At 38.4% G+C, this 27713-nt stretch overlaps 1 protein-coding gene across 1 annotated transcript; it reads right to left on the reverse strand.

Moving 5' to 3' along the window:
• Positions 1-445: 445 nt before the first annotated feature.
• LYPLAL1 (lysophospholipase like 1) lies at positions 446-27078 on the reverse strand. The gene is made up of 5 exons (XM_058802471.1): positions 26856-27078; positions 22605-22704; positions 11667-11836; positions 1364-1479; positions 446-769 (listed from the first exon to the last, which is right to left on the reverse strand). The coding sequence occupies exons 1-5, from the start codon at positions 26938-26940 to the stop codon at positions 530-532; spliced, it is 711 nt and encodes a 236-aa protein (XP_058658454.1). The 5' UTR covers positions 26941-27078; the 3' UTR covers positions 446-529.
• Positions 27079-27713: the final 635 nt, after the last annotated feature.

Genomic DNA, 27713 nt, shown 5'->3' on the forward strand with positions numbered 1-27713 from the left:
GAATCCAATTGAAGCCAATACAGTCCCTCTCACTAAACTAACTTGAATAGATGCACGCATTTGTACAAGTAAAACTGTATTATTTTAGTAACTGGCCTTTTTTGTTGCTACAATGCCATTAGACACTACCATGCCACTGTATATTTTTCTGTCTTAGAACACTTTCCTGCCCAATCCTCCTCACCCAAAAAAAAAAAAAAAAAAAAGAAAATTATCTGGGAGATTCACAGAACTGCTTCCTGAATATTGCTTTGACTATTTTGGAATGCTTTTAATATTATCAGTTAGTATTTTTTGTAGACTGGCATGTGCTTAAAAACTGGACAAGAAAACAGAAAAAGAAATCCATATAATAAAGTGAGGTTTAGTGTTCAGCACCTTTTTTCACCTCTTAGGTGAACTTTATGGAATATTAAAGTGTTTGCCTGAAGTTGTGATTATATAAGGATATGGGACACCCACATATATGTCACACATGATTTTAAAACTATGAAAAATCAGAAAGTATCTGATGAGGCTGGATCTTCATTTATTCATTAGCCTTTGGTGCTTCAACAGGCAATTTCTTAATAATCCAGGATTTTAATTTTTCTATTTCAGTTCTGTTCAGCTCATGATTGAGGTTTGGAAAAGTATGAAGTGATGTTGATACTCCCAGAGACTTTAACATCTTGTTGGTCTCTTCACCCCATGAGTAGAGAACTAGATTATCAGCAGTTCCATGGCACTGAAATAATTCTGGAAGAGCACTTTCATTTCTTTTCAAAGCCTAGATGGAAAGGAGACACTGTGAGACATACTGCCAAAAATTTAAAAGGAATATTTACAATTACATGGTGACAATTATTGCACTTACTGATCTACATTTTAGGGGTTATACTGTACTATTTCTATAGAAGTAAATAAGGAAATACTGAAAAAAACTGCCCTTCCAGTTTTAATACAAGAACTCTTGACAAATGGTAGTGTTTACTTTAAGGTCTATATCCCTCTCTAAATAAGAGAAAGAGAAAAAACTCCTGACAGCAAATGGAGCTCGTATTATCATCACACATTTTAAAAGAATACTTATGCTTACACAGTCTCTTTAACAATTAAGGACAACTAGTAAAGCATTTCATTTGTTAATCTCTTTCTACACTTCAATATTGTACTGTCTGTGCAAAAAAGTGCAATACGACATTATTTAAAGACAGCTTTAAAGTCTCACTTTCCTAATATTCTGCTTATCTATTTCCTGGAAATGACATAAGTTTAGAATGTGAATCAACTGCCACAGACATATAAACATGTATACTGAATTTTAATAATCATGTTTTCTTATAGCTAAACATGTTTTCTATAATATCTACTACACACTCACCTGGTACACAGCAGAGTCTTTATTCAGAAAACTGGACAAGGCAAAGACTCCTGCCAGATCCTGATGAAACCTAAAGGCCAAATGCATTGCCATTCCACCTCCCATTGAAAAGCCTCCTAGGATGCACCAAAAGAAAAAAAGATTTTTCTATAAGTCTTTGTAACCCAATGTACAATTTATTATCTTCAGACTTGTTTCTTTAATACATAATACAAAAAAATAAACAAACCCATCTTGAGTATCATAAAGTTCACAAAGATTTTAGAATTACAGAGTCACTTAGGTTGGATAAGATCTCTAAGATCATAAAGCCCAACCTATGACTCAACACCACCTTGTCAAGTAGACCATTTCACCAAGTTCCACATTCAGTCATTTCTTGAGCACCTCCAGGGACAGTGCCTCCAGCACCTCCCTGGGCAGCCCATTCCAAAAGTTTAACAACCTTTTTGTGAAGAAATTCCTTCTGACATCCAACCTGAACCTGATGTGGCGTAGCTTGAGGTTTAAATCAAAGCATGATGCAATTAAGATAATGGATAGCTAAAGCAGAGCTGAAGATTCATTACTGAGAGAGGACAAAAAATGCCATCAAGTAATACTTCAGAAGGTTCAGGTAGCTGAATACTGTGGACATGCATACTCTGACATAAACGAAGTAAAACTCTGTGAACAGGTAATTCTCACTGCTTTTTGTATTCAAGTTATTTCTCCCCTAGGCTAGCAGCATTCACACATGAAAGATCTCTATTTTACATAATCAATGAGCACTCACATTCAAGTAGTATTGAGAATATTTTTGTTGTTATACCTTGGGATATATCATAAATAGGGAACAAATGCAATGTATATCCCTGAGCTCTAACAGGATCTCTGAACTAATGGCCCTCTGTGGTCCATATGTCTCTTCAACTACACTAATTCCTTACTGAAGGTAATTCCTCAGGGATGATTTTTATATGAAATGCTTATTCAGTAGGAAAGAAATCCAGACAACTACATTACTTCACAAGGACACAGTACACAGGCCATTATATTGACTGTATCCAGATAATGAATAGAGTGAAGCTTCCTTTATTTTCTTATGCACAATATGGTCACTTATTGCATTTCCTTTTGATCATTCTGAAGAATGCTGTCATCTCCAAACCCCAAAAGAAGCACTTGTACTCTAAGAGACCATTTTGCATTTGCTTACAAATAAATATAGACAATGCTTTATCAACAAAATAAAATGAAGTCCATTTTAAGTATTTCAGATTACAGGAAGAAAAGCTGCATTGAAAAGTCATTACTAGTTTGTAAATGATTTAATCTTAAAATTTTGTACCCAGTTAGTCACAATCTGGCACACTGTCTGCAATTACTCACCAGCAGTCTTTGACAATGCAGTCACCTTCTGTTTAGAAGAATATTAGGTAATGGTTCTTTTATGTGGCTCATACTACTACAAGAAAATGCAATACAAAGGACTAGCTCTTTGAATTTGATTTGCATGGGAATACCTGAAGTTTATCACCCGATACCACAACAGTCTCTGAGTAAATGCCATATGCTAAATGCTTCAAAAACAACAATTTGAATAAGCATTTATAGATGCAGACTATTTTTTCAGTTAAAAGAACCCTTTCAGTGTATGTGCATGTTTGACATAACACATAAAAGACACTCTTAGTCAAGAACTTCTAAAAGAACTCAAATTTTGGATGAAGGAAAAATAAAAGGCAGGTATAGATATTACACAAAGCCAATGTATGAAATGTCAGAGTGTAAAAAAACAGAAAAGTACATGTATACAGATGATCTCACCATGAAGAATACATAAATTCCACAGCATTGTTAAGCAGATCGTGTCAGGAGTGTTAGATAAAATCAAAATGACACAGCAACATTTCATCCTTAGGTGGGCAGAACACTGCAAGGTCTTCACCAATCTACTTCTCTACTTGAGACCAATCTACCTTCAAGAAACACAAAGACTGTGCACAGAAGTTCAGAATTTGCCAGAAGGTCTTAAATTCAGAAGTACATTCACTTTCAGTTTTCCCCTCATGCCTATTTTATGAGAACTGTGATTAATGCTTCACAACAGTTAAACAGAGTTAGCTCAACAATGCTAGGATGCCAGTTCAGGAAAGCACCTAACTCTTAGTGTTAACTTCCCTGACTCACAAAGGAGGTTTATGTGTAGACTAATAGGGGAGCACACAAAAAAGACTCAATTAGGTAAAACACTTCCAGTTGCAGAGAAAGTTCACTCAAGGATGCATTTATGACCTTGAATCTGTTTCAGTGTAGTGCTGATTTTTAGGTAGCACCTAAATCTTCTTATTGCACTCTGCAATAAGAAAGCTGCTTGTGACTCACCTTGACAGCTGAGAAAGATCTGCCGAAATCAGACAATCATCACACTTCCAAATTAAAGAATTTGAATCAGAAGGAAACTCCCATGCAATACTTTACTAAAACTAAAACATTCTTTTCTGGAATATAATCTGTAACTAACTTTGGGTGATCTCAGGCACAGGATGATGTAACACAATGTGAACAGAAACAGAATTTCTCAAATGGAATTTATTCCTGATTGAATGAGACAGAAATCCTCACCACAGTTGCCATTTTTCAGTGATAAAATATTCCTTGTAAATGGCCTTAGGAGCCTTTTAAACAAAACTCCAGTTCATTTTTGTAAAAGATCTTGATTTGTATTAATTTGCTTCCCATTTGTATTTGCCTGAAATGATAATCTGGTCCATGATGACATTTGAATGTTATACAGAGTTCAGGAAACCAAGTATTTACCTTCTGTCAAACTTTAGCTTTATTTGTTTCTTTATACTTTGTTTAACAATGTCTGTGTTTGCATCTCAGAAAAGACAAACTTTATTATCCAGCACAGATTTATTTTGTATCTCCTGTCCTGTATACATAAGAGAATGCTAAAATTGCCCTCTCCCCTATGCATCACTTTAGTGGCTGCAAGGAGCTATTCCTGTATTCACAAAGTTCTTTAGGTGTTCAGTCTTCTTCACAGAAAAAGCAGCTCTCTAGCACACACAGGTTTGACATTGCAAAGTGCATCCTGAATCATACAAACTTGACTGTAAAACACCTTAGTCCATTTGTTATAATGATTATGGAAACATCACTTTTTCACGCTTTTCAGTAAAACTTTAACATGTGCTCAAAGCTGCTTGCCATACTAGAAATCACAGCCATGGGGAAAAAAAACCAGTTATGAATTATATCTAGTGCACAAATTTTGAAGAGAAAAAAAGAACAGAAGCTAAACCCCAGATTTTGATGAAATTAGGATTTGGACTTGGGTGTAGGGATGCAGTTTGGGGTGTTTGTTTTAAGCAATATTTCTTCACTACTTTCTCTGTATTAGTTGTTCTTCATCTTTCCTGTATTTCTTTGCATTTGTCAGTACATCTTTGGTAACAAAGTGGCAAGAAATGAATCCTCCAGCACATAGAGCCTGTGCCAGCCCAGCACAAGACAAACACTCTTCTGTTGTATAAGGCTACACCAGCACAGTCAGAAATTGTCTTGGCCTGTTCTGATATTATTACAATACATCACATACTCTTGCCTCCTTTTCATTCCATTCTCACAGCATTTTTCATTCTCAATTTTTCCTTTTTTAGTATTTCAACTTAGAGTTGCTTTAATCAGTTTGTTATCAAGAATTTCTCCCTAAAGTTACATTCCAGCTTACTTTCCCTCTCCCTAGGGACTAAGTGATTTACCTTATATTAAGGGTAACAGCACAACCTTGTTCTACACAGCATCTGCAAAGAAGCTGACTTTCTGTTTTGACCTTCCATTTTTATCAATGAATGGAAGTATTATATACATTTAACAGTGTTCACAAATGAATATCAGCAAACAGTAAAATGCCAGTGGAACAGCAAACTCCCTTCTCCACAGAACTCCCTGAACACTGCTCCTGTGTTAAGTATTCAAACACTTGCTTTGTCTCAAGTGAATTTCCTCACAGCAGTGATTTTCTCCTTTTAATCTCTTCATGAAACTTCATCAAACCCAAACTTTGCACAGTAGCAGAACTGCAATGAACAATTTCCACCTTTGATAGCCTTGTTATTCTGGTTGTTACTTAGACTTTACAAGAGCAACAAACTTGAGAGTCATTACAAGAACAAAGGCAACTTCACTTGAGTGGCTCAGCCACTTGCTCTTGTTAGGAACGTGAATTAACTTGCTCCCCAACTTTCTCACCAGTCAAAACACATTTTGAAATGCATATTTAAGTGGTATGACTTTTACCACTTTCTTGTAAAAACAAATGTACTATTGTTTCTAACCAGTTACATTTTATTTTCAACTATTACAGGTAATAGAGGAGAACCCAACATGTGTACCTAAGGGGCTGTAATTTTTAGCACTGGAAGGAAAATAAAATCCATTAAAATTCTCGAATCAATTTTTATTAAGATGTTACTCTGCCAATCTATGGCTTGCTTCATTTACCCAGTGTGCGTTGTCTTGGTGGTTTCTACAGAGGACAGCAGTGTCCTGCTGCAACACTAACCTGTCGTTTTTACAGTCACCATAACTGCACAACATGGGAAAAAGGAAGAGAAAAACCTATCCTTTATGCTCACAGTATTTGTGACTCTAAACTGAATCACAGGAAGGAAAGTGGAAAATTGCTCTCTAAAGCAAAGAGTAGCAATGCAAAGAAACAAGCTGCTGTTCTGCAGAGCTGTGAACCTTCTGTTAGCAGAGGTCTTTTAGAATTCAGAAAAGCAATGATAAGGATTTGCCTAAATAGAGCTGAGCCTGCACTGGCACATGACAATGGAATAGCAAATGCTGTGAAGTCTCACTTTTCTGTGACTCTGTTGGCACAACTGGGAAGAAAGTACAGGTTAATGTGTACCCTGTGGCATGTCTGCACAACTCCCAAGCATTCTAAAAGCCCATCCATCCATCCATCCATCCATCCATCCATCCATCCATCCATTTAATTTTGCACTGAATTCAGGTATTTATTAAAGATGAGTAAGGACATGTCTTCAACAGAGTTCTTAGTAAGGCTGAAAAGATCAGAACTTGATTATATATAATTATTTTCTTACCAAAGCCATTATCTTATATGCAACGACAAGATCATGATTAAATTATTTTTGAATGATTTTATTAATTTACTTCTGTGAGTCTTGTTTACTCCTAATCTTCACTATCATTTGCTAGACCTGTCATTCACCATACTGGGAATGTGTCATCTTTCAGAGTCTTTAGACACATGAATACTGACACCATCACATGTTGGGAAACAAAGTAACAAGTAATGGTCTAGTCTTGGTTAAAATTAGCATTGTACCTCCTAGCAAAAGACTTAAAAAGGAAACAAAGATTAATTGGTTAATGTCTCTTTTTACTTCTTGATGTGTGAGCTAAACTAGCAGAGATCCAAAAGAGACACATGGTCAGTTCAGATATAAAAAAAAAAAAAACCAAAACCAAGAGGACCAAACATTTACCCCAAAGTATAAATGCAAGGCAAATTTACATTGATGCACTGAAAATTAATAAAATGTTGCAGGTATTATGGGGCAGATGAACTAACAGTACTTCTTTCAGCCCAGGGAGAAACCACAAAGCCATGTAATGGGAGGTAGAGAAAGAGAAATCTCATTTGAATTGCAGAGAGAAACAGCAAAATAAACCCATAAATTTCCTCTGTAAGAACAAGGCAGTAATACCTCTGAATGGAAGACAATGTCCTCCTAATAAAGACAGAAGATACAAGATAGGATGAGTGACAGCAAAAGGCTCAGAAGCCAAAAGCATTAAGTGCCAAGATTGTGGGTGAACTAGATGGCTCAACACTTCAACAATTTATTGTTGCAAGTTTTTATCTCCACATATTTATAGAATCTGTTCTCTGGGGCGTCAAAGCCAAGATATTTCCCCCATCCCATTCTCACACACACTGAGAGAGAAGGAAATGCTAATATTTACAAGAAGCACAGAGCTTTCATGTTACTTCCACCGTGGTTCAGTAGCTATGTAAGAAGTCTAGCAATAAACAAAAAGTGGTTGTGTGTCTTGTGTTATTGTTACAGCACAAGGGGTCAGGAATCATGCATGTGTTTTTTGGCATTTAGTCAAATCTACAGGACTGTTATGGAAAGTTTATTTTCACTGGCTGCTTACACGAGTGACTACAGGTGGCAGAGACCAATGTGCTTGGATCAGCACTTCTGCACTACACAAAAAGTGACCTGTGAAAGCAGGAAAGCAGTGCTAAATTAAGAACAAAAAAAGAACAAAAAGACTGCCTTTCACCAAAGTGTAGTTGACTACAGTAAGCCCTATCAAAATGCTCAAAAAACGAGAGAGCCATTTCTTTCAAGAGCTTCTAACATATTCTTGAATAATATTGTTGAAATCTTAAACAGTTTTCACCGAAGTGGACTTATTTTACAGGGCACTGTCACTAAGGAAGCAATTAAAAAAACCCAAAACAAAGGAACAACCAGAAGAAAACAAAAAACAAAAGCACCACCACCTGAAAAACCAACTTAGCTTTAGATAGAAAAAGAAATTATTGTCCCACATTTTAAACTGTGGCTTGCTTGGCCAGTTTAGGAATGAATTCAGGCATTTATAAAGAAGAAATACATCCTGTTTTTAAAGAAAGGATATTATCAAAGCTCCAAGTGTCAAAATTTGACTAAATTTATAACACTCTTTTATCTCCAAAGTCAATAAAAACCTACTTACAGGACTATTTACAAAAAGCCCTTTAGCCAGGAAGACCAGTAAGACTAACTCAATAAGAATGTCTGGCTAAAAACTAAGTGCCATTATCAAATTCTGGGGATGATATAATTATTTTTTTGAATAATTATGTATTGCTGCTAGTCTCACTTCCTTCCTCCTCCAAGGTCAGAGGAAATAAAACTTAATCAGAAGTCTACTTTCTTCAAAAGACTTGTGTTAAAAGGAAAGCAACTAATGAAACTGTTAGGAGATAAGAATGGGTAGATAAGCCATGTCACAAAATTAATATGGATGTTTTAAAAATAAGACCTCCTTTAAATCCAGCAAACTAAGTAATTTATTTCTTTAGAAGTAGATTCATAGAGCAGTTGTTAAAAGCAAGGCTGCACCAGCATTTTCCTTGATTAGGAAGAGAGGAGTGGTACTGTACAACCTGGACTCCATCCTCAGCTTTAGAGTTCTGATCTGCAAGCAGTCACTTGTGAATTTCAGAGGTATCGAAGCAAACAATGCAGGGTACAATTTCTTTCAGAGAAAATGCTCTTACTGTCCCACTATCTTAGCTCTGTGGAAAGTCTGAATGGCTCAAGAAAGGGAATCATCCCCCAGAACAGCAGGTGCTGGGCTTCTCACTGTCCATGTTTGAGAGCCCACTGCTGCTCCCCGTCTCTTCCCACTCGCTCACCTCTGCACAGTGCTCTCTCAGATCTTGCCTTCTTATCCCACACCTCTGAGCTGTCAGCCGCTGCCCACCTTCCTGCTTGCCCAACACCTCGCTCACCCTCATCCAACAATATCTGACACTCACCCTCAGCCTGTAATTTCTAGCCCTGTATTCCATATAAAACCATAACCTTCAATCTTGTTATGCTCCTCATACTCATTTTGTTTTCTTTCCAGTCATTAAAACTCCCACTTACTACAAAATGGTCACTCAACCTAATTCTCCTTAACCCTTTAGGGAGCAATTAATTCCCTGTAAATACCTTCATATGACTGCTCTGCTCTTTGGCTTCTGTGACTCTACCCAAAAAGGCCCCCACTGTTCTTCACAGACTCCCAAGTTCTCCAGTTGCTTCTCTCAACTATTTTGTCTCTGTTTTCCATAAAAAGATATGTACCATTATGGATTTCCATAACTAATATGACTCAACAACACTGCACTATGAATTCATAGCAAAATTTCACCCGACTTCCCCTGCTATAAATGCCTTATTTTTTCCCTTTACCTCACAAAGGCTGCCTCCTCCAACTCCATGGTACCAGCAGTGACAAATCCATCTGTTACCTTAGGCCTCATCTTATTGTACTAGATGGATATTCCTGACATTTTCCAAGAGAAATCTAAAAAGATCTGAGAGAATTTAGTTATCTGACATTCTAAGCAAGTAACCAAACCATCCCTTATCTCCTGTACACCCATCTTCTAAACTCAGAAAAATTTCAGGCCACACATTTCTCCTTTTTGAGTGGACATTACACTATGGTGCAGACATACAGACTTGGCTTCATATTTTCTTTTGATAAAAAAATCACAGAATAGTTTGGGTTGGAAGAAATTCTAAAGATCATTTGGTTCAAACCCCCTGCCATGGGCAGGAAGTCCTTCCATTAGACCAGGTTCCTCAGGGCCCCATCCAACCTGGCCTTCAACACTTCCAGGGATGGACACCCCCAGCACCTCTGGGCAATATATTCCAGTGTGTTACCGCCCTCAAAGTAACAAATTTCTTTTTAATATCTAATCTAAACCTACCCTCTTTCAGTCTAAAGCCATTTCACCCTGTCCTATCATTACATGGCCATGTAAAAAGTCCCTCCTCAGCTTTTATGTGGGGCTCTTTAGGTATTGGCAAGTGCTGCAAAATCTCCCCAGAGCCTTCTCTTCTTCAGGCTAAATACTATAAATTTGCAAAGTACCTTTACAAAAGTCCTAGTTTCCTGTAAGAAAGAATGCCAGAAGATGGGCAATTATTTGCACGAAGTCCTAGGACATTTAATGTCACCTTTATGCATAGAGACCTTAGAGGATCTCTTAAGTTTCACTCTTCACTGCATCACACACTGGTTAATCATCAAAAATAGCACAGAAAAAGCACAAAGTTCTTGTGGAAGAACACTTAATCTTGTACAGCCACAAGTGATACAACTTTCCACTACCAAGTTCCTTATGCATCCGCATGAGTCCCCTTCTGTACTTTGGACGAAGTAACTCAGGGCTTCCTTATTTTGCTTCTTGCATAAATATTGGACTGCACCACGAGGATGTAGGCTTGTAGTCTCTGTCAGGTGGGGAAGCAGAGCTCTCCAGAGTGACAAAACAAGTACAGTTATTTCTGATTTATATGTGAGGAATGCAAACACACAGAGATGGGGACTTCCAAAGAATCTACGGGATGAAACACTCAGTGCATGCCAACTTCCTTACTCTGCTTATGACTTGGAAAACAACCTTCATACTTTGCAGTCTGGCTATTTCTAATTTTGAAGGCTACAGAGGAAAGGAAAACAGCCCAGTAGCACACTGGATCTGTACATAGAGCATCTCTCAGCTCACTCAACAGCAAAGCACCTGCACTTCTCCAGCTGCTTCCAAGCCAGCAGGTATAACAACACAGGAAAGACAGATCAAAGGGACTCTGCTGACAGCCATCCAAAACAATGCAGCCAGCACAATGAGCCAGCAAGGGAAAGGAAGCACAGGCCTTCACAGAGCAACATGGGGCTAGACCAGGAAAACACACCAGGCTGAATGGTAGTGGCTTGGCCACACAAGATTTTGATGGCATGACTTAGCTGGACATACATTTATAAGATCTCACTTTAAGAATTTTTTCCCCGACCCGAAATAGTTTGTGGTCTAGAGATGGGACAAAGATCCATGGACTTGTGAATTCTCATTCCCTCTCTGCCATAGGCTATTTCATCACCCTCAACTCCTGTACCTCAACATCTCATCACCTACTTCACTGAAGTACTGTGAAAGTTACTGGAAATTTGTGGAAAGAGAAATAAAGATATACACATATGAACTATTACAGCTAATACTTCATTTGTTATCAAGTGTCAGCCTTTAGTGCTATGTAACATACACATTTTTCCTGCATGAATTAATTTAACCCAAAATTATTAGAGCAGTAAGGAAAAGTTCATGATTATTTATATGCTACATCTCCATTCCCCAAAATGCACGTCATTTTTGGAAAGTGTACTTTTCCATCCTTGAAAAGGGCTTAAAGGAAATAGTAAAACTATGTACTTCTCAAAGTAAATCACTGCCCACTCTATTTTAAATAATGATTACAAATGGCTGTTGCAAATAAAAACAGTTTTACATTTTGAGGATACTGCTTACAGTTAGCCCCACTCTCCACCTGATATGGGTTTAAATAAGGATTCAGTATTGCTGAGGATAGGCTACTGAAAAGGCTGTTCAGCAGTTTCAAGCCATGATCATGACCCTTCAGGACAGAGCAGATTCAAAGAAGTTAATCTCTTAACCATTAAAAAACCATTAGGATAAACACATTATAAATATAACTCTTACCTATGAGTATCCTGCTCTTGGCAATGCCATTCTTAACCTCATCATTGATCAGGTCTGTAAGGCCCCGGCACATGGAATCAATGCTTTCAATGTGTTCAGGACAGTCATTACAGATCTTATACCTGTCAAACCACACATTGGAAAAGGCTCCTTTCATGGGTGTATATGGCCTAGAGTGGTGGAACAAAAGAAAACAAAGATTAACCAAGCACAGGATCAAATGCCTTGATCATATGTATTAAATAAAAAAAAATTCAATGTCTCTCCAGCAAAGGAGAGAATAAACCCTTTTGAGGTGTAACTCCATTTACATCCAGCCATATTGCATTTCCTTGCATTGAATTCATGGTCCTTCAAGAATGAAGCCAACATTTGGAAGCTATGTAAAATGCAATTTTCAGCCAGTTCAGGATTAAGGTTGGTTAGGTCAGCTAAACATTTTAAATCTTAAACCTGTCAAGAAGTTTTTAATCCTAAACAAAGTTAGGGTTGAAATCCATGCTGGAATATGATAAACTGAAGTAACTTCTAAACAAGACAGCTTTGCAAGAGCTAACTTTATGTAATTCAATTGCCTAATTCTTGACAAAACTGACAGGGGATGGGTATTATAAACTTCTAGGTGTTAAAAAAAAACCTGCCAATTTTTCTTTCTGTCAAATAAATACAGCCATCCTCATCTTAATGGGGCAGGTATCTCATAAACACAACTGAAAGAAATGCCATGTGCTTACTGGACTGGTGCACAAGCAAGAGTTATGATACTCCTCACCATAATACTTTGTAGTCAGAATGTTATTTTAAGTGCTTCAACAGGCTGCCCAAATCCTAGATAATCAAGAAACCTTCAATTCAAAGAAGCCTTTTCTTTGGTTTTAAATAAAGATGATTAATAGAGCCCTGAAATCCCAAGAAAGGTGATCTAATTGCCTTGCAATGGCTCTACAATATATTACAAAACATACTGCTATGAGATCAATCATCTCAAACAAAGCCCCTTGAAACCCTTATTTACTATGTTCAACCAGGGTAAATTCTTCACTTTTACTTAAGCTTGGATCAGATTACAATCACTATCCACAAAACAGACAGTTTTTGATACATTTCTGGATAGGAACACACTGAAAATGCTAAAGTTGACTTCTGTGCTGTCTGGAATTTTTTCAATGCTAGGATTAAACAAAGCTACAACTAACCTAAAATGAGAAAGTCAGAAATTCAGTTATTCTTAATGAAGGAACAAATTCTGCCTTTATTAACACCAGGGAGGCCTCGCATATGCAAACAGCTATTTCTAAACCAGTGCTGCCACTAGGATGAGCATTCAAGATAATACTATTTGGACTATTCAGCCATAATAGTAAAAATGAGAGACCATAGGTTTTCTTCTGCCTGTTGACATGAACACAAAAAAAAAAAAGCCATGACTTAAAAATTGGTAAGAAAAATATACTGAAAGAGGCAACAAACAGCAACATATAGGTACAAACAGAAACACTACAGGTTCATAATCTTTTTCAGCAGAGCTTCAAGGTACCTAAAATGTACTCTTATTGAAAGTACCATACAGTATGTGGTCAAGTGCCTTAAGTAATCCCTCATTTCTTTAATTCAAAACAAACTGTATAGTCAAGCACCAGAATTTTAAAAATTGAGCTATTCGTTTTCAAGGTAGCCCTTACCTGTCTATTAAAAAGCTAACTCCAAAATTAAAGGAAATTCAGTGGAAAAATCTTGTATACCCAGGAATTTAAAGCTGTGTTTAAAAAATGGTATTAAAATTATTTGCTTTCTTGATTGTCTTTGCTTCAGAATCGTGTCTCCAGAAATGAATTGATCAACACCTAAGAAATAAGATTACAAATATCTAATTCACAAAAGTCAGTTTCTAAGAGCAGACATTCCAGTCAAATCTATCAAGAGCAGAATCAATGGAGTTTCTGGAAGTCACTTGGACAATGTGACATACAACAGACGAAATGTATGGGTAAACAGCATTTAAACCATTATTTTAGCTTCTCTCAAACACTTTTACATCAATCCTGGTTAAGATGTTTTTAGCAGAGTGCTTCATTTTCTAGTAAAATCAGGGTACCTAACATCTGTGTAAGAAAAGATGTGAAAGGTTTTAATATTACTACAGCATGTTGACCTGGATTTATTATTACAGCAGGTTAACCTCCAGGATGTATATGGAACATAGATACATACATATACTGCATTACAGCAATTTACTTTTACATTCCATAAATATTAAAACATGTTTCCCCACAACTAAATTACAAGCTCATGACATTTAAAATAGATCAAAATTCTTCATGAGATTGTAATACTTGATCAGATGTTGAAACTCAGGACTTCTACCTGCTGTTTTTGCTAATTCTTCATAAGACAGATGAAAGACCAACATCTTTCAAGCCCACAGGAAAAGACTCCCAAGAAAACAGACAAGTGGCTTTCAGCTGCCCCAAAAACATCCTTGCAAGCACTCTTGATTTCTCAGAAATGCATTAAAAATAACCTTTACATAAAGCTGAGAAGTAAGATTCTTTTAGTGGTTCACCCAACTGGCACATCTGTTTTAGTCATTCACCTTTTTCTTTAAATAATCCCTTTATTAGCTGGCACACTACAACTCAGACATTACCATGGTAAACAAATATGTTTGGCATGGAACCATCTGTACAGCTCCAAGAATACAGCACCAAATTTTTTCATACAATTAAACCACAAAAAAAAATAAAATTCCCTATGTTACAGTGACATGAGAAGCTGTACTGAAATATACAAAACAAAAAAAAAATACAGAGTGCAGTGGAAACTCCATCCAACAAGATCAACATGGTCAGTTAAGGACAACGTCAGACCAAATAATCAGCTTTAAGTTTGGAATTGTTTTTGCTCTCTTAAGTTTTAATTAAACTCATCCCATCAGTCCATCTGTGCCTCACTTTCTTTATTCTCTTTTAAAAATGATACTAGAAATAAAGCTCTGTCCCAAAAACTGTGAACTGTTCAAAGTGGAAATGAAAATATAGTCCCCCAAGCTGCATGGATATTTTTTCTTATTTGGTTTTAAGGGGTGTATATGAGTATGTTTTGCTTGTTCTGGAGCACATACAAGATTCAAATCCATATAAGAAAATACGAATCAAGAATCCTCTCTCTGTGTAGATCAAACTTCCAAACTTGTATCCATTTTAAGAGACACTTGAAAGAAAGTTCAGTTTGTATGAATTTCTTTCTTAACATCTAAATGTTAGGAGCATTGGCAGCAAAGGAGACATGGCTAGTATCAAACATTGTTTAAGAAACTGCAGGATTAGAAGAATTAGAGTATTAGGAGGATTAGAATCTTTAAAATGCTTCCCAACACCCCCAATCACTCTAAATCATGTTTTCTGATTACTTTATAGCTCCTATTTTTAAGAGTGTTGTTGTAGATTACTACACCTCTTGCATGAGAGTGCAGTCTCAAGATCCTACACAACACTTCAATGTCTTAAAAGGAAAATATATCCTGTAATATCTCTGTAAGTACTTATCATCCTTTCCATCTCAGACAGAAGTAATTTTCACTGTTGACCTCACTGCAAAGTTTCAAAGCAGTACATATCATTACAGATTTTACAAACTCAAGATAGATTAGCTTCTGCTAAGCTGAGTTCTGAGTAGTAATAAAAAAAAACATTATGAAAAGTAGGTAGCAGCAACACCATCTATCTCCACTTTTCTGAAGCACAAATATATCCTCTAGACCTTCTTATTCATGTTTAGAATTGTGCCAGCTAGTCTGAAATTATCTTAACAGAAGTGGAGAGCAACCCAATGATGCTACACGAGGCTCAGATTCAGATCTCAAACCAAGGCAAATTCCATCTCCAAAATGATGCTATTAGCATGGTGATTCACATAAAACTACAGGTGGTTTTGCTCATTACCCAATAAATCACTGTCCCTATCCAACATTTTAAGTTAGAAGACAAGCCAGCAGTCCTAGCTGCTTTAAATGAGACAGCACATTGATAAATGGCAAGTATTCTTCCCCCAACTCTTTCTCCTGATGCATGATTGTATCACTGCCTTCATGCTCAGCACTATGATCATTCTGCAGACACATAAACCCAGACCTCTGATACTGGCTTACAGGCTTCCAGACAGAACTTCCCAAAATGCCAGACAGAACTGGAAATTTATAGTGAAGTTGGGCTTAAAGATTGAAATAAAGATTGAGAAAGATAAAAAATTACTGAAATTCTTCATTTTTCCTGCTTCCCAAACCCATCTCCTCTCAGTTAGGAGGTAGGGCCTCTCAAATTGCAATATTGTCTTTTGGAAGACTGTGCAGCCCTCTGAAAAATCTACAGGGCACACTACCTCAGCAGTTCCACATTGTTCTGCTGAGACTCCAGCTGGAGAACTACATCCAGTCCTGGAATCCTCAGAACAGGAAAGACACTGACCTGTTGGAGCAGGTCCAGAGGAGGGCCACAGAAATTATCAAATCACCTTTTCCCGCAAAGAAAGGCTGAGAGAGTTGGGTTTGTTCAGCCTGAAGGAGACCTTATTGAAGCCTTCCAGTACTTAAAGGGACCTATAAGAAGATGGGAACACACCTTTTAGTGGGACCTGCTGCAACAGGCAAAGGGGGAATGACTTTCAATTTAAATTGGTTGGATTTAGACAAGATATAAGGAAGACTGGTTTTCACAACAAGGATGCTGAAACACCAACACAGGTTGAATACAGGTGGCAGATGTCTCACCCCGGAAACATTTTAGGACGGGCTGGATGGGATTTCAAGCCACATGATCTAGTTGAAGATGTCCCTGGTCATTGTTGGGGGGATTGAACTAGATGACCTTGAAAGTCCCTTCCAATCCAAAATATGGAGTAGTTCTAGAAGCAAGTCTTAACTCTCTTAAAGCTGATGGCAGGTTTTCTGATTGAAAGCATATTACTCCCTAATCCCAAATTCTCTCATAGCATAATGTCACTGCTGAATTTCAGTACTACATTTCAGTACTAAACAGAAAATTTAGGTTCCCAAATATGATTTTTAATTCCTACTGTCTGCTTGAAGCAGAAAGCAAATTTTAAAAGAAATGGGGAGGAAAAGAGAGAATTCAGCTAGTCAAATAAGATGTATAAATCAGAAACTCTAGTCCAAGGTACATCTTGTGTTAAAACTGAGGCTCAGCATATCTTAAAAATGAAGCTTTGTGGTATGGTAACAGAGCATATGATGTGTCCAAAATTCAAGCAGCTTTAACTTAGAACTATACTTTAAAAAAAAATTACCAAAAGGAAGGCAAGAGTCATCTCCATGAGGAGCAATTTTGGCTGTTCTCCAGGAAAGGCTGTGCCTGTTCACTCAACCACATGCAAATGCTTTTGATAGAGTTGTTCTGGATGCACATTGTCTGAAATGAGAGCTGACTGAGCCAGTACAGAACGGTTACCTGAAGAAATACTATGCTGACAGCTTTTGTTACTTGAGACAAATCCTATTCATTCAAGACAAAGGGAGCTGCAAGAGAGTCTGGCATAAAACTCAGTGGGAGAAATTAAGTTTGTTTCTGTTTCTTTGTTTTTGTGGGTTTGCTGGGTTGGTTTTGTTGTTTGGAAGATTTTTCTTTTTGGAGAGAGTGGTGTAAATTCTGGGGATTGGTACTAATCAGAGAACAGCAATAATTTTATGGTTGAAAAGACCATAAAAGACCTTTAATACACATTGCCAGTTCCTCAGCAACCAATAGTGGCTGCCTTACAAATTCACTGAAACAAAGTGGCAAGAGGCTAACCAGGGTCCAATTTGCATCAGTTCTCCATTAGGGGTCTGAAAGGCGATCTGGGATTTAAAGTGGCATCTTTCACAAGCTGGTGGCAAACAAAACTGAGGATGGATGAATGACACTAACTAAGCACAGAAACCTTTGAAAAGACTGTAAAGCAAGAGCACAGAACGGCACATAACTTAGAAATCCACAACTGCTTGCAGGAAGGGTGATATAAAAATGACTGTCTCCAATTCTTCTGTACTGGAAAAGGGTTGAGAGAAGAAAAACCAGATGAAGGATGCCTAAGAGCACAATGCAGTAAAAGGGATTACAAATCCAAGATTATTTCTATTGTGTTCTAATTTGTTTTCCCCAAGCATGATTTCAGTTATCTCTGACAAGTGTTTAGTGCATCCCATGTTTTCCTCACCTAATTCCAGACCAGAAATAAAAGGGAAATACAAAGTTTATCCAAGCATACTTTAAGCATTATTATGCAGAACACATTGAACACATTCTACTTAAAGGAGATGAAAGAACCACCCCATGATACCAACCCAAAACTTTCCCATTTCTCCCTCAAGCTCCCACCTTTAAAAAAGACTCCTTTGTGTTAAATTTATGAATGAGGTTAGGGCTTACAAAAGTCAAGGATTAATAGCATTTGCTTGAGCCAAAAACAGTATGATAGGCACTGTGCACGCTCCCCTCCATTCCATCTCAAGTCCGAGCTGCAGTACCCCTGCTGCTTTTCCAATCCCAGGCCTCTCACAGGCAGAGGCTGCCAGAGGAGCTGAGTGGTGCCAAACTGTCTGGTGGTTTTGTGATAGAGCCAGATGGGGACTATGGTGAGATGAAGCTCATTTCCACCCATGAGCTGAGCAAAGATGTGAATTGAGGAGAAGAGATGGAGCAGTGGGCCTTTTAGTCCTTACCAGCCGCATAATGATAATGAAAATTAGAATACATTAGGGCCCCTGCACCCCAGACAACAAGTTCTGCACAGAGGTTTACATCCCACAGAAAGGTTTGTTGAGTGAATGTCAAAAAGATCCATAAAATAGCCAAAGTAGTTATTATAGTTTATAGTTGATTTTCTGACTTGCAAAAGAGAAGGACTGTCAGAATGGAATGCAAGACAATGCAAAGAATCTTTGGCCTAGATTTTTTCAGGGAATTATAGAAGGCAAGGTATATGTATTAAAACAAGCAGAGCCTAAATGGTTTTAGATTTACCACGTTAGCTCCTGCAATGCCAATTTAAACTATCACTTTCTATTAAAAAAAAAGTTTAAATTGGGTGGTATTCAGTTCTGATTTAGAAACTCAATAGAAACCTAATGTTTAAGTCACAATTGTAGCAGCTGAAACAGTATTTAATGTTGTAGGCATCCTGACCCAAATAAAAAGGGAAAAAGGAAACCCTTTCCTTTAAAACTATTAGTGTAGACGTGGCTTTAGGGATTGCATCAGCTACTAGGGTTCCAATTTGAGCTTGGGGTTTTTTTAAAGATATATATTAGAATTACAATGGAGAGAAAATAGAATTCTGTTATGTTTAACAAGTTTAATCTATGTGCAGAAGCATTAATCTTGACAGAAAGCTAGACGCAGCTAAAACAAGTTCTCTGCAGTATATTACTGAGATACCTGGAAAAAAAAAACAAACCTCCAAGCAATGTGTAAAACTTTTAATTTGTAAAGCAAAATTTGTAAACCCCAGGCAAATGCATCTAATTTCCAACAATATTCCAAACTCAGGTGTCAGTACTCTCACTACATCACATCAAGTCTTGGAATCCACATATTTTTTCCATTTTTATCTAAGCATGCTTTTTACCATATGCGATTTATTTAGTATTTTTGGAAGTTTTTCTTTTTTAACTGTAAATTTTACTATCCACATTCTGTTATTTTTGCTCAAGAAACAACCAAATATGAGACTCAATGCACTTTCCAATGTGATGGGGAATAAGTGAAACAAAATGCTGTTAACACTTCCTGTCCAGGGGGCATCAGGTGATTGCTCTCTGCACAAACCCTGAACATCACAAAAATTATTAAAGTAAATCTCTTTTAAAAAAAGAAGTATGACTTTTTACAGATACCTAAAGAGAAGAGTAAAAAACAGTTTTATAAAATGTAGTTCAGTTAAATTCCATTGCTTTTACCCATAATCTTCTTCAGTGTTTGCTGAAATCAATGCTAGTGAAGCCAAAGAACATATTTCAGAATTCTTCCAGATTATATGCTGGACTGGTTTTCCAAAATAATTTTCAAATATATTGACTCTTGAATCAAAACATGTCTAAACCTCTGATGCTGTACAAATGAAAAATATGCATGTTTCAGCACCTGGGATAAAATCTAAACAAATCCATCCTCCACAAAAAAAAAAAAAAAAAAAAAAAAAAAAAAAAAAAAAAAGTTGTGTTGAAAAATGTGAATTCCACGGCTTTTCAAAACTCTATTGAACAGACATGAAGAATGTATATCTATGGATCTATTAACTGCCATCAAAAATATGAAGAGGTATTCCCAACCTGCAGTTTATCCTGCCAAAGCCCCCAGCTTTGCAGTTATATCATCATGCTTGTACTGGCATAGTTGCTTTGACAGAGAACATTCACTGTGCCTGTGCAAAGCTATCCCGGAAACGACAGGAGCCCAGAGCATGAAGCACATCCACATCAACAGCATTTTAATGGCCAGAAGAGCCATCAGCCAATCCTAGGAGGGCGTTGCCAAGCTTGAAGCTTTTCTTTGATTTCATCATCAGCACAAGAACATGCAGGCAAGCTCTGCACTGGCGGTGCAGTGGCAGGTCAGAGACCCACAGAGGCTCTCTCTCAGCAGCCTGACTTTCAGCCAGCACATTCCTCAGCCCCTGGGTGGGCAAAGAACCTGGTGTCAGAATCTTCTCAGCAGATCTGTATGTCCATAACCACCCAGCTATACGTCTCATTAACAAGAATGCTGAATTCCTCCCCTGCTGCCAGAAACATTTGGAGTTCTTATCAAAATATATATGCATATAAATATACACATAAATAAAACCAACATATGTACTCAAGTTGAATTACTTTAATGTCAGCCATTCAAGTTTGGAAGGTCTAGGCCTTGCTTTTATTTTCTGTGGAAGAAAGGAAGACAACTGTTACAAAACCATTTCAAAAAAGCATAATGTGGTTTGTTCTTGAATAGCAAAACAATATGAAATAGGTCTGTAAATGCTTCGTTATTTTGGTTTCAACCAATGACATGTATCATCACAAACTTCAGCACTGCTGCAAACAGTGGCAAGCTGCTTAGGAGCATCTGTTTTATTTTACTGTGTCAGCTAGGGCTGTTCATCAGCAACAAAGAGCTATACACAAGAGTGCTTTGCCAGTTAAAGACAAACAGTGTGGGTATTTTATATTCTTTGAATGTACAACTTTTCTGTTTTGCTAAAAGCCACTTAATCAGCTCATGCATGACTCTACCTGCTCTAGAAAAGAACAAGAATAACCGCAACTTAAAAAAGAAAAGAAGAGAGTGAAATAAACTGTTTATTCACATATTTTAATAACAACAAAATCTTCTGTTTAGCAAAGTACTGAAATTCGAAGTCATAAGATAAAAACAAATTCCTTCATTTGAGTGGGGAGATGTTGCTGGTTAATCATTCATACATCGTTTACATCTGTAGTTACCCAAAGAAAACCAGAATAAATAAGAAAAGGACTGGACCTCAGAAGTGCAGTGGGATGGAAAAGTCAAGCATTGGCCCACCAGATGTGGTCTGAGGTGCTCTGGCTACATATAACAGAAGGGAAAAAAATAATTTTCCAGGGAGGCAGCTCCTCCTGCATTTCCCCAGTACCTGCTGTGCTGGGAGGGAAGAAGTGGAGCCACTCAGTGTGTGTGATGTGCCACTGATAACTCTAGCATCACTTCAGCCTGTCATCAGGCTGAAATTATTTACAGAAAATGGGATTCACTCCCTGCTAACCCAGAACACAGTGCTTCAAAAGCTTCCACTCACAGGCTTGATTTTTCTGTAACACAGCGAGTACATTCACTGCAATCTCTCAGTTGCTTTTCCTGCCCAAGTAGACCATAAAAAATACATGGTCAAGGAAAAGGGTTTTTTTTCATGTAATAGTGAGTGCCAGACAAAATCTGCTATTATGCTTGTTTAAACCCTCCAAGAATTTTTCCTGACTTTGAAACCTCTGTACCTCAAAAGTCTATGTAACAATTTCCTTTTCCGTTCAGCATTCATCCACACATACACAAATTCAGAAAGAAACTCAACCCCATTACCTTTCAAGGAAACATTCTCCTAATTTAGAGCCACAGACACCTTAAAAAAATTGTATTAAGAAAAATTAAACACTTTTAAAATTTAGTATTATATATTTAATATATGTTACATACATACTATATGTAATTAATTATATATTCCATATTTAATATTACCTTTGGATAGCTATGGGGGTAGGTGTCCAACTTTTATCCTCTAGGTTTGACCACATAAACTTTCAAATTCCTGCAGAAAAAAATTTTTATCTACATATCCATCTACCACTGAATACACAGTGTCATTTAAAAACAAGACTTGAGCTCACAGCAAATGTTGAACTCAATTCTCTTTGAAATAGTTGGGCCAGGATTCAAACAAGAAGTAATGTGCATTTTCGAATTCCCAGTCCTTTCTCCAGGAGCTGAGGATCTTTGACATCCTACCTGCCAAAAAGACTGACCACCTTCAGTACTGAAACCTGGCATTAAACACAAAACAATATTTTCATAATTAATATGTGGGAGTTATTATGGGTAGAATTGTGATCTGGATCATGACTCTCTAATGCCACTACAACACACATTGCAGGATCATCTTCTACTTATGTGATGGAAATGGAAAGCTACTATGAGTACAATACCCAAATTTCAAATAGAGGCTGTGACTTCTGGGAATCCTTTAGAGTCTTAACCACTTAAAATCACAGTTCCTGGACAACAATGCACGGTTGAGTTTCAGTTTTGTCAGAAAGCATATACATGAGAAAGAAGAGAGAACTGTTAAGACAATTTGTACTAATATCCAGAACTGTACTTTATAGCACTGGAACAGAGGAACTTAATCCTACAGTTACAATATATTAAATGGTACCTGGCAGGAGCTGTTGGGTAAATTACTTTTATATGTTGGAATGCCATGTCTTGATTCAAAATCTGTTTTATCCATGCTCTTGCTCCTTGGCCAGTATCACCTGTATCACACAGAAGAGTACAAGAATTATGCAGGGCATTTAGCAAAAAAATGATACAATATCAAATATATTTCAGATTGACTTAATTTCAAATTATGAGGTTAATACTGTAAAATGCTAAAACAGGACTTTCTAGAACAACTTCAGTTCCCTTTCCAATGGATTCAAAACTTCCTAGAAAAAGACTATAAGAGATGCCACAACATAAGTTTAATCAATACTTCACTACATTTAATGACTTAAGCATCTCCCAAGCAGATACAAGGTTATTTGTGTCTTACTCTCCTACTTACAGTTGACCATATTTGCTCTTAAGTGATAAACAAAAATCTTGATGAACATCTTAAAAAGTGAGGTAAAATAATTGTTGGTCCCCTTAGAAAAGTTAATTACTTTTACTAGAGAATTTTATGTAACCCACCTCAGAGCGCAGTAAAAAAGATCTTCACGTTTAATTATGCTAACATTGCACATAGGCTTTAAGGGAAAAGATAATTTGTAAAGAGATAGGTTCAGCTAAAATACCTAGCAGACTCTTAAAGAAACTTTAACCACACAGTTCTGTTTGAAAACTAGTTGAGATCCACTCCCAATCTGTTTTTTTCCTAGCCTCACCAACACAGCCTCTGGCCAAAACCCCTGTAGACTGAAGTACTACAAACAGGATGAATTCTTCTGTAGATAGCATTTGCTCCTTTTAAATAAATATACATATATACACCAGACAGTGCCTACAGTTTGTCTTTGCACCACTGCAGTGTATATTCAGCCATAATTTCACTGCAACCCCTCTCAAGAGCAGGCACGAGTAAGTCCTCAGTGTATACTTCAAGCTTAAGCAAATCAGTCCATCAAGGAATATATTTTACAGTAGCAAGGATGTTCAACCTAAAAAATCGAGTGGCAGCTCAGCAAACTGGAATTTCACTACTGCCACTCATGCCATAGGACTTCAGTCTTGCTTGAAGTTGAGGTTCCCACATATTATCAACTCAAAATGCTAAAATTCTCTATTATTTTAGTTCAAGTTGTTTGGTTTGACTTTAGAACTTGCTCCATTCTTTTCAATAAAATGGCCAAACCAAAAGAAAAAAAATGCCACTGTCCTTAGCCAGGCTTATTGGCACATTATATGGGCTCATCCGAACAAGCCACATGAATACACCAATGCATTGTTAAATTTATCATAATTCCCCAATGGAGAAAATCTGCTCTTAAGCATTCTAACAAAATTGAGATGGTTTTTATTTACAAACATAATTAATGTATCTTCAAAATTAAAACAGAAGGCAAGAAGGATTCAAACCCAGCAATTTTCTTCCTGTTAAGCACAATTAGCATAACTAGAACTAGCTGTTCTCTGACCCAAATACTCCATGTGACAAAAAACAGGGTTGCAAAACTGACACAGATCTCACCCTGTGCTAAGTTAAACAGTAAAATCAAAGTTACTTCCTTAACTAAATGCTTCCAAACACACCCCACAAGCATTTTGCTTATGCAAGTACAGTGATCTGAAGTCCACAAGCACCTCTGATTCTTCTGGGACACTCCTGACACACAAGGGTTTCCTCAAGGCTCTTGTCACCTCACTTATAAACAATGTATCTTAGGGAGGCTTGAACTAACACTTTTTTTCCCCTTATACACTGCTTTTGTTTTGTTGTTTTTGTTTTTTTTTGTTTTTTTTTTTCAGTTAGAAAGCCAAGATCTAGGCCTTGCAAATACTTGCACAGAATGAACCCTGAGGTAACTCAACCAACTATCTAAATTATTACAGAATTGGGACTTGGAACTTTACAAATTCCTTAATGATGTAGGATAAATCATTATTCTATTATTTATTCCCACCTCTTAAACTTCACAAAGATCTTCAAAAACCTCTACTGTTATTGAATACAATTTGTCCATGAAAAGGTCACAGAAAACTCAGTAAGACAAAATTTAACTATGACCTACTGTGTCAGGAACTGTCATGGTCCAAATGCTACTCAAATGTGAGCACTTGTATGCTCAGACAATGTATTTTGATTTTAGGAACGGAACTTGGAGGAGAGGGAGGATGAGACTGTGACATCAAACAAAAGCCAACAAATCTGAAATGCTAGTCTTTCAGGCTCTTTGGAAATTTCTGCATTATATGTTTTGAACACTACAAAAAAAAAGCAAATGATGGGTGATTCTGCTTTGAGACAGTTTACAAAGTGAAAAAGACTGATGGCAGCTCTATTATCTTCTTCTCCCTCCTTAAGTAAAACATTCCTTTCAAACACTGGCTGTATTTCCAAGTTTTCTTTCTATGCAAAGTTTAAATTTAATGTGTAACATGTAGACTGGACATTAGGAAAAACTTATTCACCAAAAGGGCTTTCAAGCACTGGAACAGGCTGCCCAGGAAAGTCACTGAGTCACCATCCCTGGAGGTATTTAAAAGATGTGTAGATGTGGCACTTAAGGACATGGTTTACTGGTGGACTTGGCAGCATTTGGTTAATGGTTGGACTCGGTGTTCTAAAAGGTCTTTTCCAGCCTATGATTCTGTGTTTGTTACAACTTGCAAAGTTGCAATGCTCAGCCTAAAAAGCTATTACACACTTGCTATGTCCAGTTGCCTTCCCTGCAAAGCTACAAATGGAACCTCTACATAAATCTGATGTATAGCACCAGGGTTGTTCTAATACTTTTCTATACCGTTTTGCATTTGCATTCTGCACTTGTTATAGTTTGTCTGGAGCAAGCATTATGTACAAAATGGATTCATGTAATTTACCACCACTTTCCATCACAAGTGCTGTACAAAGGTTTACAACTCAGGTTTACAGGCCAGCCCACAGCAACAGCACTGTGGCGACTTCTGTTTTAAATTCTATTCTGGAACTGCTAGAAACCAAATAAAACCACCCCATTACAAACATTATGAACAAAATAATATATATTAAAAAAAAAGAAAATTGTAGAGTACTTTAACCACATGTGGAATCAACCTCTAACCATAATCCTCCCTTACTCCTCCAACATTACAGAAAATTATTTCCTCAAGCATTAAAGCATTAGCATTAACAAGAGAGCTGGACACATAAACTCTTTCACTTTCATTCTTTTACTCACAGAATTTTTAAAAAACAAAATTAAACTAGACTATAAAAAAGAAACTGATTTAGTAAGGACACACATCTTTGTTAAACTAAACAGAAGCACCAGCTAAAACAAAAGTAAGCAAAAGACAGGGAAAGTGTTGAGCATGTTACCATATGCACATGGCCAGCTCAGTAGTATCGATTCTCAAGGCCTTGGTCTAATAAATCTAAGATTGCTGGTTTTTTTTCGTTTGTTTTTTTTTTTTTTTTTCCCCCACATCATGTGTACCTTGTTGTTATTTAGCTCATTAGAAACTACTTTTGAGGAATTAAACCCAACAAAACACATGTTCCCCTCCTGCTCTCAGACCAGTCGCTGATGTCGGCAACTCCCCTCTGCAGAGCATGGCCGTGAAGCCCGTCTGGACATGGACAGGGCCCTTTTGAACAATCAGAAGTTGACAAATGAACACTGGCTTTTAAAGGGCGCCTCATGCCGATTCTAAACCAGCAAGAAACACTTTAACTGGGAAAGTCATCCTCTGAATGTGGCTACTCTCTGAGAAGGGCAATTTAGGGAGTAACAGGACTGGAGAAAACGGCACGAAGTGTAAGGTCGGGTATTAGGAAAAGGTTCTTCACCCAGAGGGTGGCAGGGCACTGGAACCCGCTCCCCGGGGCAGTGGTCACAGCACCAAGCAGACCGACAGAGTCCAAGAAGCCTTCGGAGAGTGCTCTGAGGCCATGGTGTGACTCTCGGGGTGTCCTGTGCCCGAGGAGCTGGCCTGTGATGATCCTGACGTGCCCCTTCCCACTGAGCACGTTCCGTGATCTCCCGGAACGCGTGTGTTCTCACGGAACTCCGGGGACCGCACACGGCTTTGCCGCCCACCGCCTCCACCCTGCGGGCCCGCGGAGGGCAGAGCCGCGGGGCCAGGGTCACCTCAAAGCCCTTCCCAGTCCTGGCCGCCCCGCCCCGCCGCCCCCCTCCCGCATGGCCCTGCCCGCATGGCCCGCTCCCGGGAGCGCCCCGTCCCCACGGGCAGCGGGAGAGAAGGGAGGGAAAGCAGGCACCTGAGCCGTGCAGGAAGATGAGGGAGGCGGTGTGCCTGCCCGCGGGGGCCACCACGCTCCGCTGCAGCGCTGCGGGCGCCGCCATGCCCAGCGCTCTCCTCCTCCTCCTCCGGGCCAGCCCTGCCGGTTCCGGGCCTGCTGTCGCCCTGTCTCCGCCCCCCGCTCCTCTGCTGAGGCGCCCCGGGCTCTCCTGGCGCCGGGCTAGGAAATTTGTCACTGCAGGCACTGCGCTGGGTGAGCAAAGCTTGTTTCCAGGCAGCGCGGCCTGGCTCCGGACGCCGTATTTAGCAGTGCCCTGTGACAGGGACCGATCCGCCCCTTCGGTGTCACACGTGAGAGAGAGAAAGCCCCGCGGGCGTGTGCCCCTGTGGACTCCCTGCCTTTATACGAATTAAGTTGCAGGACTCCTCTGTCTCCTTTTTGGACATGAACCTCTGGCGTTTGTGGGTTTTCCTGGCACACGCGTGCGGGGAGGTGTCGGGCAGCAGCTCACCGGGGCAGCCCTACAAGGGCGAGGCCTGGCCGCAGGAGGGCTGAGGGAAGGCGGATGGCACTGGGGGCTCCTTCCAGCCGCTGCGGAGACTGAAGGACCTGCAAGGAGCACCATGAAAAAGGTCCTGCCGACATTTGACAACTTGTCCGACCTTAATCCATGTCTAAGCACAGCTATCCTGGCGCTCTCGCTAGTCTCTACTGAACTGCCATAAGAGTATAAGGAGTAGGAGCTTACTTTTGCACTTTTGGGTAACCTATACACGTTCAAGATCATAATTATTTGTTTTCACCCCACTAGTGCTGTGCAGATTAGCCACTTGCTTTAGCCCTTTGAGATCTGCGACATGGGACAAGGATGGCCGG

Source organism: Ammospiza caudacuta, chromosome 3 (assembly GCF_027887145.1).
Source record: "Ammospiza caudacuta isolate bAmmCau1 chromosome 3, bAmmCau1.pri, whole genome shotgun sequence".
In the NCBI taxonomy this organism is placed as follows: Eukaryota; Metazoa; Chordata; class Aves; order Passeriformes; family Passerellidae; genus Ammospiza; species Ammospiza caudacuta.